Source organism: Pyrenophora tritici-repentis, chromosome 7, assembly GCF_003171515.1.
Source record: "Pyrenophora tritici-repentis strain M4 chromosome 7, whole genome shotgun sequence".
Taxonomy (NCBI): Eukaryota; Fungi; Ascomycota; class Dothideomycetes; order Pleosporales; family Pleosporaceae; genus Pyrenophora; species Pyrenophora tritici-repentis.
In genome coordinates, this window is record NC_089396.1 from 426537 (window position 1) to 446236 (window position 19700).

Here is a 19700-nt window from a genome sequence, read left to right on the forward strand (position 1 = left end):
ATATAATATCTCATAAACTTGATTTCGATGAAGCTTTGCTGTGAAGCCTAAGCCTGCTAACTCTCGCTCTACAACCTTTCTGACATGATTCCTCTCAACCTATGCCCCTTCCAATGTGTGAAGATGACAGGGACAAGGCTTACTCCAACCAGTAGTCCTGCAGCAATCCCAGCACTGTTCGCAATACCCACATTTTCAAACATTGGCGGGAACCAAAAAGGACCCAGAAATCCCCAAACCTGCCTCACAAAAGTAATGAAAACGCCAATACTACCCGCCTCCTCAGGATAGCAATCCACGGCATACGTAATCAGTACAGTGGTGACTATTTGGTTGCCAGCGGCGGCTATCCCTGCGCCGACAATGGGTGTCACATTCCAGTGGAGATCTGGCGCTTGCTCAATGCGCACAAGGAAGACGACGACGCCGCAGATTGTAAGCAAGATACCGAAATAACTTAACCACAAGCGAAATTCCGGCGCTGGACGACAACCCCCCATCTTCTTGGTCCGCCAACGCATCCAAAGATCGCTAGAGTGGCCACCAATTTGCTCGCCAATCACGGTTCCGATGATGAGACCGACGAACTGAAGACCTATCTGCTGCGCGTTGAAGTGAAACTTTTCAGCGAAGAGCTGCGGAATTTCGACCGTGGAAAGCACCGAAGCGAAGAGGAACACCATGGCATATGCGCAGGCGGGAATGACTACGCATGGATACTTGAAGAGCCGGAGAGGGGATACGAATTCCGAGGCGGTCATGGGAGTGGGGTCAATGCGGCGGAAGTTCAGATACATCCTCTTGTAGGCTGCCCATCCGAATTGCGCGTGCTGCGCATTATCATATCGCATGAAGCGCGTCTCGGGACCAAGGAGTGAGTATAGAATGAGTTGAACGCCGTTGACGATTGCAAGAATCCAATAGATCCATCGGTATCCGACGTTGTATGTCACAAAGCCAAATATGAGTGGAGCGAGAGGTATGCCGAGCGTGATCATGACAGTCCAGATACCTATGAACTTCGCCCTCTCTCTTTTGAAGAATGTCTCCACAACGACAGCACTACCGATCGCGTTCGGTGGGCTGATAAAGAACGACTGGAAAGCACGGCAGGTTGCCATTGCTGCATAGCTGTGGCTCTTCGCACAGCCCACGTTGAAGACCAGACTGCCGATCAAAGAGACGATGAAGATGGGTCGGCGTCCATATCGTGTCGAGAGTGGACGCCAGAACAACGGCGCACCACCCAGTATCGCGATTTGCAAAGACGTGAGATATGATGCTCTCTGAATGCTCACACCAAGATCTTCCGAAATGTTTTCGTATGCAGGAATAATGGCTGAAGCAGGGAATGCGCACATCATAGCATGGAAAGCAACGAAAACAAGGTTCATGATTTTCTATCTCACTGTCAGTCCATGTTGGCTAGAAGAGTATGAGAGACTAACCTTCCACCGAGGCCAATTGTATGGATCCGCCGTACCCATTGTGGGTAGAGGGTCGAGGTCGAGGGTCCCATGGCGTCCAAGTAGGTATTGACGATGCTCTTCTGACAGGTTTGAAGCTTCAGTTTTGTCGAGATACGTGCCATGGGTAGCAGCATGCTCAAGATCCCCCTCAGATGAGGGCTCTTTTGAGATGACTCGCTTGTCAGTCGCCATGCTTATCGGGCTCGTAATGCTATCTGCTCAATTCCTACGTCCGGATAGGAAGATCAGAAAAATGGAGGACAGTCCAGCAATTCTGAGTGTCTGCATGTCGGTGACATCGCCACCTTTGTATTCACCCTTTCTTGTGGCTAACGCGATGGATGAAGACTTTCGCGGAGACCCCCAGTGGAGACCCCAGAAAATACCATTATTGGCGGGAACATAGCCCATGGGGTTTCGGGACAAGGGTTGCGAGCCATCGTCGTCACGGTGTCGTCGCTAGCTTCTATCGTCCCGCTATTCAAAACTCAGGTCTCGCAGCTCGGCAATTAGATACGGAAACTTCCCTCTCTAACGAGCACTTGATACTGTCAACAAGATCAGGTATCTCGTGTTGAGCATGTCAAAATCGACGAACATAGAAGGTGTGTGAGCATGAGCACGAGACTTTTGAATCTCGATAAGTAAGCGCTCCTGTGGATCTTGCCACCATAGACGGGTCGCGCTGCGATGATGGCCGGGACATGTAACGGCAGTTAAGGGAAATAACCTGCCCAATGTCGAATGTCTGCGATTTCAATGAAAGATCCATACGCTAAAATATGTGAGTGTCTTCTTGTTTTCAGATTCAGAAAGGTGAGTGGAGTAGCACTATCGCCCCTGCCTAAGCTTTGTGGAGAAGCTTGGTCACCCGCGCGGAGGCTTAACTCCGGTCCCAGTCCATGTGTTAGAAATATCGTTCAGCGCAACCTCTCACGACTTAAAACTCCCAAATACGCGCCTCACGGCGTTCAAGAGCTTGTAGAAAGCTCACTTGCAGATACAAGATGTGTCGAGAGATGCAGGTAGGTTGATGGAGTTCACAGTAGGCTCGTGCAGTTGATGCACCCAAGCTCGCCGATCTAAACCTAAACCGTGATTAAAGCCACCCAACAAAAACGCACTTCGAGCTCTCCAAGTATTACCTCCTTCTGCGCATGCATTGATACCCACCATCCTCAGACGCTTGCAATCTATAATCTAACTCGCATTCCATTGTTTGCAATAGATTGTCATGGCCTGCACGACAATGCTACCTAATCGCCAGGTCTTTTTATTTATATCCAAGACAAGGACAGCTTTTCTCAGCTGCAAAACATCGTATTTATGTTCTGTGTGTATGTAATATCGTTGAATTAGCGGCCAAGATCTTGGGACCCCTGGCGCAGGCCTTGTATCTCCTACAGGGATCTTGTACCGGACGAACATCTCCACAATGCCGAACCATATATTCACCCCATCCTCGCGCGTGCATCTTATCTCCTCCTCCTCCTCATCCGATCTTTATCACGTCGTCCCAGCTGAGCCTGTTCCTTTCCTTTTTCTCCCTCTCGCTTTACTCCGCTCATCCTGTTCTGAGTTTTGAACCTCCCGAACTCCCCCCAAAGCACAATTCTTCTCTCTTTTCAGCTCAAGCTTATAATACAAGACGTATCGCGGTATATGCCTCAACAATTCCGCTTTCCCCCCATCTTCGCCGTCCTCGGCAACACGGAGAATCTTGATCTCGCCACCTCCCGCCTCTCGAACCCCAGCTTTGGCCGCGAACAATGCGTCAGTATGATCGCGCAAATGTGACACAGGTATTATATTTTTAGTCTTTGGAGCCTACTTTTGAGAATTGTTCGAGTTCGAAACGGAAGAATCTGTAGCAGGTGTCGATGTCTGGCTTGGCGGGCATCGTTCCAGCCGACATATGTATATAAGTGATATCGATGCTTGGCAGCAGATTTTCAAGACGCAGTTTTGTGTGCCCACCCTTGTTGTACCAGGCTAAGCATATTTCGGTTGCCTAATTTGATCTCTACTAAGTTTTTCAATCCTATTTTCTCTCTTCAGCCTCCAGTACGTCCCACGAGCGCGTCAGTTCGTAGACAGGTAAACGGGGCCCAAACGCGAGCTGCTGTAGCATACAGAAAATATGCAGTGCTAGCACTAAGATACAGGTGTATCAAGTGTTCCTGACGGTTAGGCCAGACATGGCTAGCAATAAAGTTCGCGCTACGACACTACCGCCACTTCAGCAGAGTGTTCTAGCGAGACAGTGACAGGTCATGTTACGCGACACTTCAGAACGGTATCAAGCTTTTTATGACACACATCGTGGCGACCATGTCGAAGCTGTACCCTGTAATCGTTTGGCATCGCGTGGGAATGGTGATTTTGGATGTCGCTGTTCCGAATGCGGCTAACCCTACCATGGTACCAAATTCTTCGCGCGCATAATCCAGACAAGGTCAGTTTCAATTCCACGTTCTGGGTGGTTCTTCCAACGTCTGATTGAAACATGCTCTCCCTAGAGAGCCCGAACAACATATATAAATGCCTTTTGTGTCGATTCAACATGCTCAACATCACATTGCATCCAACTCTCCTTCTATCTACATATCATTTTTTATATCATCATGAGATTCTTCATCTTCGCTACAGTTCTAAGCGCTGGTTTCGCTACCGCCGTACCTATGCTTTCTGAGCAACATTCCGATTCTACTCTAATCACCGAACGCAAGATCGCAATTAGTCCTGCCAAAGATGACCCAGCAGTGCTTGCAACTACCCCATCTGGACTCAATGGAAAGGTGAATAGATGAGACATGATTGTATTCGGAGCAGGATTTTAATATTCCATAGCGAGACCCCGAACCTGTTACTGCAGGTGCTGTTGGAGCCCGAGCTACTGAGGTATCGAGCGTACAGCCAGCTCTTGTTGCACAACGGGGGTTTGGAGAAATCACTCTTGGGAAGGATGACCCAGAGGGACTTCGAGTCTCTCCTGGTCGACCTGGCAATGGAAAGGTAAATTAGCAAGATATGATTGTATTCAGAGCGGCAATCTAACATCTCTTAGCGAGTCCCTGAACCTGCTCCTAGTGCCATTGTTCCAGTCCGAGCTAGTGCCATAGCGAGCGGGTCACAGCCAACTCAGGTTTCACGCGAGATCACAGACGTTAACCCTGCCAAAGATGACCCGGTGGGACTTTAAATCGCTCCATCTGGACCGGGACATTGAAAGGTAATGAGACATAAACACTAGCGTCTATAACCAACGTCTAGTAGATTGTAGAGATCGTACTTATGTAGGAAGGTTGGATCTTATCCGTCATGCAAATCTGCTTGTTCTGGCCGGTGCTTTGGAGGCGTACTTTCCTGCTCTCGCTTATCCTCTCTCCTCACTTCGCAGTCTTTTTCTATCGCACGTATGCATTAATGGCCTACTGTCGTTAGCCCCTATGGCTTTCGACTGCGATGCCCTAACTAATAGAAACCCAGCAATTCAATCTTCCTTCTCAGTAACTACAATAGCATGGTGATCTTGGCGGTATTCAACACGAACCTCGACTGCATTATCTTTTGACATTTCCAAAGACGTCGGCAGTCGATAAAATCGCTTATTTCTGATCAGTAGACTAAGCAGTTTGTGGCTAATATGGCACGCCAAGAATGGGTATCATGATACTGTAAAGGAGATGAGGAATGTCCACGCGCACGAAAAAACCTCCATTTCCAGTACGTCCCATTGACGGCGAGCTGTTCGGTCCTATAAGACGGAGAGTCTTAGTGCGGAGATTCATTCGGTATTATAAGACGGTACCATAGAATCGAGCTTCGGTAGAGTAGCAGTCTACTGGTGGAAAGGGCTTTATCCTTGTTGGGTTTTGTGTTCTGTAACCATGAGAAGAACACAAGAAATATTTTTACTTACTATGGACTATACAATGGTTCAGAGCACTCTTGAGGAGTCGAGCTATATGTTGAACGGATCTGTCCGAAAGAACCAAGTGCATAGACCTCTAAAATACGAGCTTATTCATAAAAAGGGGGCTTATCAGACTTTTCAACAGTCCAGCCGATTGGGAGGCTTGATTTAATCAGGCGTGTAAGTGTCTACGATAGGCTCGTGTCATATCTAATTAGGAAGTTGACAAGTCTGGGGCTTACTATGAACTTGTACGTATTAGAAGGACGTCTCTCTCCCAACCCTACCGATTCTACATCAACCCTTTCTATACATCACTCAACATCAGCCTTGGAAAACATCCGAATCAAGCATGAAATTCAGCCTTGTAGCCAGTGGTCTATTCTTTGCCAGCTTTGCCAATGCATCTGTAAGTCTCCTTTGAAGGAAACCTTGTAAGATTATTACAGCCTAACCATTTCCCTCTAGACAGATTTTCCACCGCCGACAACGGTTACCTGCGCTTGCTCTTTTCAGAATAACAACAGAGATTATAGTTCGACAAACAAATGCTGCGTCCCAAGACACAATTTAAATCCCTCACACCCCAAGGCCGATGATGCCTTCACCTATTGTGAATATCCAGGTATCAAATTGGTGCAACGCCTGTCACGCGAGTTCAACTATTGCTGCAAAGGCAAAGGGGCACGAATCGGCAGCTGCTGGAGTTTTTGAGGAAGTGGATGAGAGAGGGTGTGGGGTTATCAATAACCAAGCCTACCGATCGGCTTGATTGTTGACAAGTGTGAAGAGCTGGGGATAAGTCGGCAGCTGGTGGAATAAGGGCTGAGGAAGTGGAGAAGAGAAGATTAATAATCAAGGCAATCAGTAGGTAACACTGGATTGTTGACAAGGCTAAGAAGGTGCCAGTCAGTTTGCAACCCCTGTCTTGAATTGAACTGCAAAGGACGAGAATTTGAACAATGATTGAACTGTCCTCAGGTGCCAATCCCTCAAGTTGTACTGACGTCAGTTGCCTCGTCTGAGTAGAAACTCCAGTCTCTCTCTCAACACTAAAACCAGCCCGCAACCAAGTACGTACTGGCTTGGTTGACTTTGTTGTTTTGGCGGTACTGTGATGAGGCTACAGGCGGCGAAAACTGCTGTGGTAGATTTCGCGATGCTTCAAGTCATGTAGTTGCCGGCTAACAAAGCTTGGAAGTTCTGATGCGGTCATAGTCTACCTCTGAGAATCTCGCATCGTCATGACGACCCGTGGACGTTGACGTCGCTCACACCACACAAACAGGTGGACATGTAGGTTGACATCAGCGGCATTTAACCTCGGCCAGCCGCGGCGAACACCCTACGCGCGTGCTCACCCCACAATCGGCTAACCAACATGAGAGTGTCAGCTAACCCCACTCAGCTTACTTTCGTCGTCTTGCCAAGTGCCCGGCGCATGATTGGGCCTTGATGCTTGCCGTTTCACCTCGACGGCTGGTAGGTCGCGATACATGCGCGGCCGAGAGTACATGATGTGCATACACCGGAGCAGCACGTTGACCCTCACTCGCGGATGCGACGCAAAGATACGTCGTGCCGGATGCACGTCTTAGTCCTCATCCGTCACGGAACTGCTCCCGACCACGTCAAGTGTCGTGATTTCTGGCCTGATGGTTGGCTGCGGGTGGAGAGACATAGATGCACAGCCTACTCGTGACCTGCATTTCCCCGCATCATGGCCGTCGTATATACAGCCCACATACGCCGCGCTTGGTACGTCTCACCGGACTATACCTCACGTTACAAAGCCGCAAATCAAACACTACTCGTTTCTTTCAAACCGCGGCCGCTGCACCTCTGCGTCTTGGCCACTTCCACTCGACCAAACTTCCTACACTACTCCACCATATCTGGGAATATAAGTCAAACCAACAACCGCCTCTAAACCGAACACAATTCGTCTCATTCAGTACCAAACTACGCTACTATACTACACAACCGCCAACATGTCTTTCCTCCTACGCACATCCACCCCCCTCCGCCAAAGGCTGTTTACCACCTCGGCACGAGCTCGCAATGCCATCTCTATCCAAGATGCGGCTGCAGCACACATGGCATCCACTCCCGGAGCCAGTGCTGTACCAAGACTCGGAAAAGTAGCAAAATGGTTAGTTCTCCTACTTCTTACCCTCACAATCAATACTAACCCATCCAGGTATCTTCCTACCATGGCCATGGTAGCCGCTGGTATGATTTACTTCCCTAGAGGCACAGCATCCGCACAGCCTCGCCGACCGCTTACGCTCGGCGATGCTAATGCCAACATAGGCTTTGGCGTGACCAATGCACTTAACGAGGCAAACCGCAAGGTTCATGTCACACTTCAACCCACTCAGGAGCAGAGGAACCAAATGCTCATGGACTCGTACGGCGAGCGCTCCAGCCTGGAGGACATGGAGAGGGCTCTGGCCGGTCTTGAGGAAAAGCTCTCCAGCAAGAAGGACCGAGCCACCATGTTGGAGGAGGCGTACGGTGGCCGCGCAAGCATTGAGGACCTTCAGAGGGCTATGGAGCTTTACGAGGTCCAGTGATTGAAGCGACCTAGCCAATAAGAGACGGAAACATCACCAGCTTCGCGCTGTAGGGCGCATACCCGCTTCCGGGGAAGTGAGGGCAGGGAAAGAGAAGAAGAGAGAGCGATATTCGCGCGCTAGACGCTGCGACGGCTTCTCCGCCAGGCTACGAGTAAGGGAGGACTCAGGCCCGTCCATGTATCTCCATAGATTATCGGAGGCATTGTGCGGTTTCGCATTGGGCATGGCGTTTCCAGTGTTTCGCAAATAGACTCCAAAACGGGGCTACGAAGCATGGACTTCATAACAATAAATCAACATTTATGAACGTGCAATGCTGTCAATCCTCCATGGTGAAAGTTGGTGATTTCTGCCGGCATGATTTTCGGCTTGACGCCACCCCACATTCCGAGTACACCCATCCGGCCGCGCTCATCTTGGGCGTTATCGCACGGGCTTGCGACTACACTATGTATGCCGTCTAGTCTCCACGCTGTCACTCGGCAGTCCTTCTGCATCACAGCCGAGGGCAACTCGATATTACACTCAACTCGGTCCTGTACGTAACATCGGTCGTAAGCTACAGTGCGGTAGACTCTAGTCTTTATCGGTCATGACAAAACTCCAAATCTCTCTACAAATTCCCCGCCGCATTCGTTCTGGCCTTCTTTCCAAAATCTGCCTAATGCGCGCTCTTTCATTGTTCCTCGCAGCCTCCGTCTCAATCTCCTCTTGCATGTCGGGATCCATGCTGACACTGAGATGCATCTGCTCTTCTTTGAACGGATCCTGGAACATACCCGTGAGGCTCACGAGATTGTCATTCTGCGCATCCATTTCGTGCGACCCAAAGCGGTGTCGCGGTACTGGGGGTGTTGATGTCGGGCCCTCGAGCTCGATGCTGGATAAGTCTTCCAGCACGTAGTCTTCGACTGTGAGGTTGCGAATGTCGACGCGGGATGTGCGCGGGAAGATGTACTTGTAGGATAGGTAGAGTGATGCGAAGAACAAAGGTCCAATATAAGCTCCGATGACGTCAAAGAGAAGACTGATTGTTGACTTGAGTTGGGTCCCTGAGGTTGAACTGCGGTTTATGCTGCCCTTGGTCACAAGGATCGCCAGTGGTGGTATGCCCGACCATATAATCACAAATGCACTGCCTATGATACCGATATACGCGGGAAGTGGCTGCCACCGAGACTTAAATAGGCGCGACCTGTAAAGTGGATGTTCTCGCGAGAAGATCCTTCGTTTCGCCAAGCGGTCAAGTCCAGCTTTGAAGCGCAAGAATGTGATGCAGAGAAATAGGTTGATGCAAGTTGCAGTACCGGTGTAAAGCTCGGAAAGCGTAATGCTCGGTTGTGAACCCGACTTATCCGCCAAACCGATCAGTGACAAGAACCCAAGTGCTGAACACAAGAGAATTGCCGCTAGAGGTGTATGACCGTTGTTGGTTCGGCCGAAGATGTTAGCTATTCTTCTCGGAAGGTACTGCTGTGATAGCATGAAGACGCTTCGCGAGGCGCCATATAGATCGTTGTTTGCGGTAGTATACGCCGACACTATGAAGAATGCATTGAGCACTTTTGGTAATGCCGTGAGTGAAGACTCTTCCGCAGCAACAATAAATGGCGACCTGGTGGATATGTTGCTTTTTGCCCACATCTTGGAAAGATTGGGATTGGCGTAGTTGACGTTCGCTCCAGCAGCGAACATGGCAAAAGGGTACATGGTTAGTGGGACGAGGTAGACAAAGGACATGGTGATTGGAATATCCTTCCATGGGTGCTTTGCCTCTCCCGCAGTCATGGCGACAAGATCTGTTCCGAGACAGGAGAACATGGCTAGTGTAATTGACGTGCTTTGAGGACAGTCAGCTTCTGGTATCAAGTTTAAGTTGGGGTACTTACATGAAGGCGAACACAGTGCCTCCAGGCCCAGAGATACCAAAAGAATCTTCGGAGACGCCCCTAAGTCTGAGTGGAATAGAGCCAAGGCTATCATATCCATTAGGTTTAAAGCCAGGCGTGAATGCATTCTTAGTGTAGTCTAGAACCCGACTTAGTACAACATAAGTGTTTATAGGAGTTTGATACTTACTGTCGGAATAGTTTCCCTGTATTTTGCGACCCCCGCCTTGACAGTCTAGTTAGCAATGGGACTCACGGCGTATTACCGGACTGAATGCTTACCTCCGAAGTTGAGTATGACCATCATAATGCAAACAAATAGCAGCAAGATAATCTTGAACCACATGACTGCCTGATCACGTCAGTCGCTCGGTTGCATGTGCTAATACTGGACTACTCACTCTCTCAATCTTCCCGTATAGCTGACAAAATATTAATTTTATACGACTCAGCGATGGCGATGACTCACCTTGACACCGAGGCAGTGGGAAAATGTCGTCAAAGCGATGAAAGCGATGTTGATAGCTGCCTCCGTACCAGTGCTATGCGGCTTCTGATCTTTCTTCAGATAGGTAGTGAGCTCTGCCGCATTCGCAGTAAGACTAGCCATTGCGCAGATCTTGCCCAGTCTATTGCGCTTTCAGTAATTTCCTCAAAAACATGACTTGATACTTACCCATACATGGCTGCAATGGCAAACCCACACGCAGGATCCAGAAAGGTGTGGGGCAGGTCAATCAGAGCTCCCGTCAAGGGTCGACATGCTACCATCTCAGTAATGGTATACATAACACAAGCAACGATACCACCGGCAAAGACATAGCTAACAGCTGCTCCCAAAGAGCCAGTGGTTGCTATCAGATTGCCAGAACTGATCAAGATTCCTCCGCCTATGCATCCGGAAATACCGATACCTACTCAGTTAGATGGCAGAAAGGCACGAACTACTGCTCAAGTACTCACCTGCAAGCTGAGGTCTGCTGAGTACACGGTCAAGATGCTCAGAATGCTTCACATAGTATGGCGATCGGTCTAGGGGTCGCTGCTCCTCATCCATGGTGAGCCGGTTTTCACGAAGAGAAGAATCAAGAGGTACGATAAGTAAGAAGCTTTTACGGTCATTGAATCGTCCCAGCTGTAACTACGTCTCGCTTATGCAAAGTTACAGCCTTCTCCGAACTGCTGCCTGTGTATGTGAGGCGTGAGGCTTAGACAATACCGGTCGCTTCTCCAGATGCCTGGATAAGCCACCACATAGCGATCTAACTTCAATGTGTGATAGTATCATTGGCATGTGACTTGGCGTGGTGGTGATTGGCTGCTTGAGGCGAAAACCGGTCTATATGTGGTCATAGGTGTGCATTTGAGAGCTAGTACGAAAACGCCACAGCGAATTACCATTGGCTCACTCTTACATTTTTTAACCAGCCGCACTCTCTGTGTTCCCCCGGTGTACATTTTGAGCATTTGCTGTACGGGTAACGCCTGCAGCCACCGGTTCAAGTTAGCCCGCCTAGTCACGCGCGGTGCAACCAGGCGCTCGCCAATGACTTGCAACTGATAAGGAAATTCGTATTTAGGTAAGCATATGGGCTGAACGCGTAGTGGAGGCCGCAGCCAGTCTGTCGCCTCAAGCAGACAAGGCCCTCCATGGATCATGGCTGGAGTTGACTGCTACTCCACATTGCTGCCGAGACCATCTTACTGGGAACGAGTTAACAATGTCCGTTACAAGCAGCACGTTTTCGCACCCGTCGGCACGTCGCTCCTCATTAGCGGCTGAGCATTTCCGGGTATCCACAGCCTCGTCCGTTTCCCACACAGAAAGCCGTCTGCAACAGCCCAGGCAACTGTTCGCAAGAGCACACAATGTCGGAACATCCATTTCGCCATCGGGGTGGGTGGCCGCGTATTCGTCAAAACAGATACGACTGTACAACGTAAAGGGCGCAAATAGAAATCGCGAAATTTCAATCGAGACGTCCTTCGACATCCCTATGCTTTCGAAACACGAAGAGATAAGAGATGCCGCGTTGTCGAACGATTTAATTGCCGTCATCACACATACTCGACTGCTGGTATACGATGAGTATCGCGGAAGCGGGGGCCAAGTGCGCGAACCTCTGCACGAGCAACGGATTGACCAGGATGGAAGCTGGACGCCAAGGTCTCTGGCCATCTCACAAATTGGTGCTCCGGGAAATGACACAGAAGCAACAGCGAGCATAGCTGTTGGTGGGGAAGGAGAGGGCGGAGTTAAGATCTTTAGGTATAGATACACCGCAGGATGGAACAGACAGCACGATCGAATAGTCCTGAGGTGTCCACGAAATAATGGAGCCATCAAGGTGGTGGGGTTTTCGCCCTCTAGGCCTGATGCCATCTTTGGACCAATGATATACGCTTTGACGACGGGCAATCGGTTGTACTGTTGGGCAATCAGCCTGAGTCCAAGGGTCGGTTTGAGTAATCGTGTAGATCCAAGCTGGCAAATTGACTGTAACTCGAGCAGCAACGAACGTGTAAGTAGTCTGCGCTGAAGCTTTGTGCAGATCTGACGCTAGACAGGCTTATCGCGACGAGATATCGACCGCAACGTTCATCATATCTCCAACGGGAAGACCGTACATCCTCTGCACCGTGGATCACAAACCCGGATCGCACCTCTACCCAACTTTCATTGTGCCCATCGATATGCTTCAAGAAGATCCACAGAGCCTTCGACAGTTGATGAAGCCAATACCCGAAAGTGCAATTGGACAGAGTGTTCTTGCAGGTGTCGCATCTTACAACGGTTACTTTCTGGTGGTAGTGGAGAAAGGGAAGAAGAATAACGTCTTCAAATTGCTAAGTCTTCAGGGCGCGGCTGGAGGTGGTTTGACATGCGCTGCTACTCGGATGCAAACATGGGATGCCAGACTCAAGGCCAATAGAATCGATAGCTCAAGGATATCGATATCTATTGAGGAAGAAACGGCTGCTCTTGAGCTGATTGCGGTGGATGGACAAGGACACGTTGTCTATTCAAGGATTAGCGTACCAGATATGCCAAAGACTCGGATCACCCACGTCACACTACGCACAGCACCGCCTATCGCTGAGCTTCCGTACAACCCAAAAGTGAGAGAGCTCTCGTCAGATGAAAGTAGTCGCCATTCTACAGCAGCGTCTGAGTTGGCAGAACGTGTTGAGATTATCCCGGAATGAAGTGACAACGCAATGATATGTGGGATGTTACAATAACCCCCTCTCCAGGGCATCGTCTTGGAAATCGCTGAAGTCGTTCCTGGCATCACATTCCCAGCTCAGGAGCGACATATTCAGGAGTAGAAGGGGCAAGGGATAGAAGGTTTATTGACATGCATCAATCACATGGCACTCACGTCATGCTGACTAATATTGCGTCACCTGTCAAGCGCAAACTCCTGGGTGGGATGAAATACTTAACAGTATGGGAAAGCACCGAATAGGCGTGTCGTGCCCAGGTGTCACCCAGGTGTAGCAGCTTCCCGCCTGACAATCGCCATCACTGTCTTGGTCTTACACATCACGACGAGTAGCAGAAGTTGCAGGGAGCATTCCCCATTGAAACAGCACCTGTGTTCGTCAGGGCAGTAACGATTTTGAACAACTGTTTGGATACTAGTGGCAGGGAGTGCGACTGCAAACTACATGTGCCAAGTAGAACGTGCTTGCCATGCAGTCCACTTGGATGCGGATGAAGAAGGAGAAAAGCTCCAGGAGCACTCCATTTATTCCGAAGCTCTTCGCCTCATTCTTCACCAAGATCATTCTCTTCCATCACCTTTTGGACCTCGATACATCCTTGCATCTTTCTATCATACCACTCACCTAACACGGACTACTGGCAACGGTTCGATCATCGAAGTCACATTGTCAGCATCTTTAAACCTCACACCAACACCAAGCCTATCGCTGCCCCAAAGCCATGTTCGCAGAAACAGTTCTTCTCATTTCCGCCTTCCTTCTAGGACACGCCTCTAGCGTCCCATACCCGCTGCCCAACTCTACCTACTCGTCCAACAGCACAATCTGCGACCTCAACCCCGTCCTCTGCGAAGGCAACCCAAACTCGCCCGACCTACCACCTGCACCCATCGGCGATTACATCTGCCACCAAGTCTTTCCCATCGACCTCATCGTCGTAAACTCGCGCTACCCAGAATACGACATCGATCACCTGCACCGATCCCACGACTTCTTCATGCTACGCCGCCAGATCAAAGACCAGGGCGAGATCGCTACACAAGTACAGTTCGAAGGCTTGCCCAAGAATACTTCGAACCTTACCTGCCGACTTGAATTCGTGCTTCCTCGTGAAGATCTGCAGCGCATCTCCGGTCCCAACCCCAGCTTCAACGTGTACCAGGTCGAGCGAGAAACGAGTGCGGTTGCGACGTGGGTTATGTATGAGAATGATAAGAGCGCGTCATTTTTCGGCACTGTCAATGGGGAGGAGGAGGCGCTGCAGAGGACGAGGAGTGTGGGGGGTGTTGCGGCTATCAACAGCACGGCTTGCAATGAGACCATGTCATTTACCATGGCTATGATGTACGACAGCCCGAAGCCGAACTATTGGCAGTTTTCCAATGTCGCGCCTCCTGCATTTCCGGTTCAGGGGTTCAAGATTGTATATGGGTGTTGAGTGATGTGGGTGGGTGAGGTTGTATCCTTTAGTTACCTTGCTTTCGATTTGTATTCAGTAGAGGTATACCCAGTTATTAGAGTGAGATCAACTTGATTCTGTAGTGTACTATCTCTCTGTCCATGTCTAGAATTGGAAGGAGATAATAACGCTAGTCTATAGGAGTCCTGGAAAATAGAGTTGTCCCCGCTTTTTTTCTTAATAGTCAACAACTTTTACACCAAGCATGCGTAAACTTACAAGCAGACTCGTAGATGCTGATAAATACCGACTTCTGGAGTAAGACATCGTACCCCGCCCGCTCCGTACGATCGGTCGAATAAACCTTGTCAGTGTTGGGTCGTCTGAGGATTACCGCCGTCCTCGTGTTGGCATCTGTGCATCTGTGCACCCGCCCAACCCCTTTCGCAAGCTCGTGATACGTTCTAAAATAGGTAAGGTTATCTTCTTAGATATGAAAACTACCAAAGTCTAGATGTTGGGCGGTCTGAAGATTGGAGTACTTAAATCAACCTAGTTGCCCTTGGTCTGCTAACGAAGTACTATCCAACATCACCCCAGTCTTCTTCACAGTACATCAGCCACCAACACAATCCATTACATCTACCTCCTCGCACCACTTGTCGGAATCGCAAGCGCAAACATATACCCAGTCCACGATTTTACAGGGGGCTTCTGCGAACGGACCGCAGCAGTAAGATATAAATGTAACCGTTGTATAGAATAAAGAGCTTAATTTTATAACTATAACTAGGGAAAATATATGGTTCCTGAAAATTACAAGACCCGTGATCTCCTGCTCCAGCTACAGGATTTCTGTAGACACATGCAAGGGACAGGTCAACTAAGAGCGGATACTATCGCTGTTAAAGATCCCCACAAGCCATGTAGACCTATAGCATCCGTCAACGGTGGTAAGGCTAGGGATTTTGGTGTAACTGTAGGTAGTTATCATCTATCCCCCTTCTTCTTTTTTTTTGCTAACAACCAACTTTGATAGTTCCAATGCTGTTAGGGTTAGAGCCACTTTCATTGAAATCTCAAGGACTTTCTAAATTATTTGGAGGGTGGCATGGGGCCATCATTGTCGTGGATCAAAATAGGGAGGGACGACATCTACGTTTACATGGCGAAGTCAACCGCGGTACTCATGTGGAGTTGAACCGTACCATTAGACACAAGCCAACAGCAATTCAATGTCATCGAAAACCTCCGGGTCACCCATCTTATCTATACCGCGATCAACAACTTGCGCGAAATCAAACAGGCCTTGTCTCTTCACGTTCCGTCCCTTGCTCATGTATTCGATTTACGACATGGATCCGATACGATTTCCCCCATGTTTGCGATCGGCGGAGTTTGGACAAAACACGCTTTTCGGGCCGTCGGGTGTGTTTACATGGGGTATCATTCAAATTGTGAACTATTCTTTACACACTAAATACAACTTCTCGTTCCTGCCTTGTCCTCCTCTTGAATGTCCGCATGGAAGCCATCGTCCATCTCCTCCTCCCGCCGTCACCATAACCACCCACACTTCAACGCGTCTACGACAACTCGGTAGCCAACTGAGAAACCTGATCCAAAAGCGCCTGATCCTCACCCGCGCCATTAGTAAGAACCTTCTCCTTCAAGTGCTCGACCGTCTTCGCCGGGTCCGTAGGCGGCGTCCCCCTCGCCGTCATAATCCTCGCCATCTGGAAATCAAGGAAGAACTTGGGAACCTTGATAGCGAGACTACCACCCACACTGCGAACACCAGCTTCCGTAGCGAGATAAACGTTAAGCGCGTCCTGGAAAGCAACGTCATTTGAGTCGTCGAGCGGTTCCGCCGTGTTGAAAGTTTCGAGAGCGAAAGCCAGGGGAGATTTTCCCGATTTAGTAAAGTCAATTTTGGAAAAGGTTTGCGAGCCGGAGGTTACGTCGGGCACGTTTTCGACGGTTTTTACGCTGGTGGAACAGGTGACTTTGCTTTTGATCTGGTCGACTACCGCTGCTGTTTCGGCGGGGAGCGTTTCTTTGCCGATGACGAAACAGGCGGCGCCCGCGGCTTGACGGGTGAAGATCATGGATGGGGGCATGGCTTGGGGCATGGCTGCAGCGAGGCCGCTGAGGAGGGTAATAACGGTGATGGCGTTTGTGTACATGTTGATGACTGGCTGGCTGACTAGTTTGTTGATCGATATGACTGAATAGAAGCTAGGTAAAATAATATAGAATATAACGAATGTACCCTAACCGGAGGGCAGGAAAAAAAAGATATAATAGCGACAGACAGGCGACGAGAGCAAGGCAAAGGAGTTCTGGAATGAAACGCCAATGAAGAAGGCAATCCAGTGCGAAGATCGCGTCGCTCTTATAACCCAGCGACGGAAAAGCTATCGTGACCGCCTGGCCAGGCGCCTACGGCTATCAAGGCATCTTCTCGCGGTGTTCCATGTGTCACTAAAGCGTTGCGACACTTTTGACAGGGCTGTCACGTTCTGAAGTTTGGTGTCGCGACGTTGCGGGTTTGAGAAAGTAGCGGCCTGGGAACATTGTCGGTTCGCTTACACCCAAGAGGGTTGCACCGCCGCCGAGGTGTCGGGCCCGTCGTCCAATAAAGCGCGTAGCGTGGATTATTCACGGGGGATCCAGCCATGTTTTCTTCAGGCGAAACACTGTGCTTACACGCCTTGGCGGTGGGAAAACGCAGGAGATGGGGGCAAAGGACTTTTGCAGGAGTTGCTCAATGCCGCTATTTCCGTTCGTTTACGAGCTGGCGGTTTGGAATGACGTTGGAAGAAGAAGGTCGCAGTGGCGTTTTCGCTATCATTGTCTCGATGGGGTTTAGATTGGTATAGAAAGCTTTGTTTCCGATGTGCGGTATGGCATGTGAAGGGTATAGCATTGTGGTTGGTGAACCATTTGGTGCATCTCCCGTCCGGGTGAGGATCCCACCTGGGCGGAACATTTTCCCAACCCAGAAACATGTCACGATGTCATACCGCACGCATATGCTGTAGCTATCTAAGTTCTTATTTTCTAGTGAAAAGTCTTCATCCAACATGCATGCAGCATCAACTCTGGTATCAATCATATGCACCAACCCAAATCCTCGCTTCGGATCCTGTACTCAAGGAAACGCCATCCCTAAGAGCCCGTCTATGCATATCGAGCGCCCCCGGCGTATTTCAGCTAATGCCCACATGCGCCGTCCTACATATGAAGGTGGGTGCAAAGTTCCGAGAAATAAAAACTAGGTGAAGCTGACAAAAGGAAAATGGTGCCCGCTCAGGCCATGCTAACATGTTGTAAATCCACTTTTGAAATCCAAAACGCAAGAAAAAGGGTATTTGAGTTACACGGTAGTCGTCCTCGGGCTGTGTGCCGGTCGTTCCGTTTTTTCCGCAAGAGAACTCTTGAGCTGGTCACCCGACGTCCGCGGGTGGGTAGGTGACTCTTCGGCAATATCGCTCATGTCTGACGCGCTGTCTGAATCTGACTCTTCCATCTTGAACGCCTCTCGGAAATTTGACGGTGTTATCGTCTGTGATGATACATGTCGCTGCTTTGTGGTGTCGGCAGACAACTTGCGTTGTTTCAAAGTTTCGACGGACAGGGTTCGAGAATGCTCGTTGCTATCGCTCCCTGGAGATAACGCGGCTGCCGTGCCACTGCTGATGATACTACCATCCCGTTCGTCAGCCGAGGCTGCTTCCGACGCCTCTTGAAGTTGTTTCTTGGTCTTCAGACGCTCTTCTGCTGTCATGTTGTGCCAATCAGAACCAAACTGGATAACAGAAGCCTTCTTGCCGTGTACGGTGAAGCTGCCCTTGCTGCGCGCCAGCCCCTCGCTTTCTGTGTTGTCGCTGGCGATTGTCGACGCAGAGTCTCGGCTCTTGTGTCCGCGGCGGTGAGAAGAATTTCCACGGGAATCTCTAAGGGTACGGTGTAGGCTTCTTCGCTGCTTTGTTCGTGACCTAGGTGAGCCTGTAAGAGCAGCGATGGCTTCGTTGTCAGACCCCTGAGCATCTGTTCGAGGGCCTTCCAAGGGCGAGAAATCTGGTGTTTTGGGGTCCAGTTCTTCGGCCTCGCCAGGAGGTGGTGTTGCATACTGGGATCCATGTTCAGAGTCAGAGTCGTAATCAGAGTCGATTGTGCCATCGCCCGTGGTCGATATAGAAGGTCGATGATCAGCAGGATACATCCTTGGAGAGTGTGCGGAAGAGCTGGCAAACGAGCTCCGCCTTTCAGACGTTGTGGGACCAAATGACATTGCAGGAAGATGGAAATGGGCCGATGGATCGCTGGGACTCGACTGTCGAGACGTCTCGGGTGGAGTCCTGAAAGTCTCATCCCCACCAAACTCAGTGTCTCTGGATGACTTTGTTCCTGGCCTAGCTAATGAACCAGGGGACAGCGGGGCAGGTTTGTTGCCACTAGTAATCGAACTCGTCTTGCTAGTCAGTCGCGCCAATCCACCGGCTATGGACGCTTTTCGGGACTGTTGGGGAGAAAGTTGTGACTGTGCTGGTTGTGGTTGAGGTTCAGTGGCTTGTGCTTGTCGTTCGATGAAGCCCTGCCTCTCGTCTTCCAATTCCTGGGCTAGAATGTCGCGATGACACTTCATCCTCCAGATTTCGATGCGCGTCCATTTCAGTTTGGCCGATAACCTACCTGCAGCGTGAATGACGAGCTCGCGCGTTTTCGGTTGTATAGGAGCCAGGATCTGAAGGTGTCTTGCATCCCGTAAGCGTGCTTCCAGTCCTTTGATCGCCTGGGTAAGCTTGTCCTCTGACTCAGTAATGCGAACCTGCATAAGCTCTTTTCGGGCGTCCATCATCTGCTGCGCAAACTGATTGTCAATCTTGCCGCTCTGAACTGCCACATCGCCGCTAGCCGTTGGCACTGTCTTTGTAGAGTGAGAGGATTCCAGACGTCGCATGCCTCGACTCTTTTGCCCTTCATACAATCCACCAATCATGCCTCTTGAACGAACACCCAGTGTTTCAAACGCAGCGGTGTAGTTGAGTACGCCTAGCCATTCGTTCAGGTCCTTTTCACTGTCCGCCAAAAACGTCTCCTCGCCCGACTTGGAGAACATGACAAAGGCATGTTTGTGCTTCTTGTACGTATTGTCCACAAGCGCAACTGCACCATCCATGGGTATGATGTGATCTTGTTTGAAATCTGGCAGTG

At 49.9% G+C, this 19700-nt stretch overlaps 10 protein-coding genes across 10 annotated transcripts; 6 read left to right on the top strand and 4 right to left on the bottom strand.

The window, feature by feature from the left end:
- Positions 1-68: 68 nt before the first annotated feature.
- Positions 69-1661, bottom strand: PtrM4_125640 (MFS-1 multi-domain protein; the record flags this gene model as incomplete). Its single annotated transcript, XM_001939652.1, has 2 exons — positions 69-1400; positions 1449-1661. 2 exons carry the CDS (start codon positions 1659-1661, stop codon positions 69-71), a joined length of 1545 nt encoding a protein of 514 aa, XP_001939687.1.
- A 1470-nt stretch (positions 1662-3131) lies between these two features.
- On the top strand, positions 3132-3266 carry PtrM4_125650 (uncharacterized protein; the record flags this gene model as incomplete). The annotated part of the gene is made up of 1 exon (XM_066108721.1): positions 3132-3266. The coding sequence occupies one exon, from the start codon at positions 3132-3134 to the stop codon at positions 3264-3266; it is 135 nt and encodes a 44-aa protein (XP_065960713.1).
- Positions 3267-4093: 827 nt separating this feature from the next.
- On the top strand, positions 4094-4671 carry PtrM4_125660 (uncharacterized protein; the record flags this gene model as incomplete). Its single annotated transcript, XM_001939653.2, has 3 exons — positions 4094-4267; positions 4320-4484; positions 4537-4671. The coding sequence occupies 3 exons, from the start codon at positions 4094-4096 to the stop codon at positions 4669-4671; spliced, it is 474 nt and encodes a 157-aa protein (XP_001939688.1).
- Positions 4672-5737: 1066 nt separating this feature from the next.
- PtrM4_125670 (uncharacterized protein) lies at positions 5738-6099 on the top strand (the record flags this gene model as incomplete). Its single annotated transcript, XM_066108722.1, has 2 exons — positions 5738-5794; positions 5854-6099. 2 exons carry the CDS (start codon positions 5738-5740, stop codon positions 6097-6099), a joined length of 303 nt encoding a protein of 100 aa, XP_065960714.1.
- Positions 6100-7376: 1277 nt separating this feature from the next.
- Positions 7377-7961, top strand: PtrM4_125680 (uncharacterized protein; the record flags this gene model as incomplete). The annotated part of the gene is made up of 2 exons (XM_001939654.2): positions 7377-7537; positions 7586-7961. 2 exons carry the CDS (start codon positions 7377-7379, stop codon positions 7959-7961), a joined length of 537 nt encoding a protein of 178 aa, XP_001939689.1.
- Positions 7962-8540: 579 nt separating this feature from the next.
- Positions 8541-10910, bottom strand: PtrM4_125690 (LysP, Amino acid transporter; the record flags this gene model as incomplete). The annotated part of the gene is made up of 8 exons (XM_066108723.1): positions 8541-9804; positions 9854-9992; positions 10044-10079; positions 10136-10205; positions 10255-10275; positions 10323-10482; positions 10530-10767; positions 10817-10910. 8 exons carry the CDS (start codon positions 10908-10910, stop codon positions 8541-8543), a joined length of 2022 nt encoding a protein of 673 aa, XP_065960715.1.
- Positions 10911-11574: 664 nt separating this feature from the next.
- PtrM4_125700 (uncharacterized protein) lies at positions 11575-13060 on the top strand (the record flags this gene model as incomplete). Its single annotated transcript, XM_001939656.2, has 2 exons — positions 11575-12375; positions 12422-13060. 2 exons carry the CDS (start codon positions 11575-11577, stop codon positions 13058-13060), a joined length of 1440 nt encoding a protein of 479 aa, XP_001939691.2.
- A 742-nt stretch (positions 13061-13802) lies between these two features.
- Positions 13803-14519, top strand: PtrM4_125710 (uncharacterized protein; the record flags this gene model as incomplete). Its single annotated transcript, XM_001939657.1, has 1 exon — positions 13803-14519. The coding sequence occupies one exon, from the start codon at positions 13803-13805 to the stop codon at positions 14517-14519; it is 717 nt and encodes a 238-aa protein (XP_001939692.1).
- Positions 14520-16066: 1547 nt separating this feature from the next.
- Positions 16067-16666, bottom strand: PtrM4_125720 (TT-ORF1 domain containing protein; the record flags this gene model as incomplete). The annotated part of the gene is made up of 1 exon (XM_001939658.1): positions 16067-16666. The coding sequence occupies one exon, from the start codon at positions 16664-16666 to the stop codon at positions 16067-16069; it is 600 nt and encodes a 199-aa protein (XP_001939693.1).
- A 1193-nt stretch (positions 16667-17859) lies between these two features.
- PtrM4_125730 (uncharacterized protein) lies at positions 17860-18777 on the bottom strand (the record flags this gene model as incomplete). The annotated part of the gene is made up of 1 exon (XM_066108724.1): positions 17860-18777. One exon carries the CDS (start codon positions 18775-18777, stop codon positions 17860-17862), a length of 918 nt encoding a protein of 305 aa, XP_065960716.1.
- Between the last annotated feature and the right edge of the window lie 923 nt (positions 18778-19700).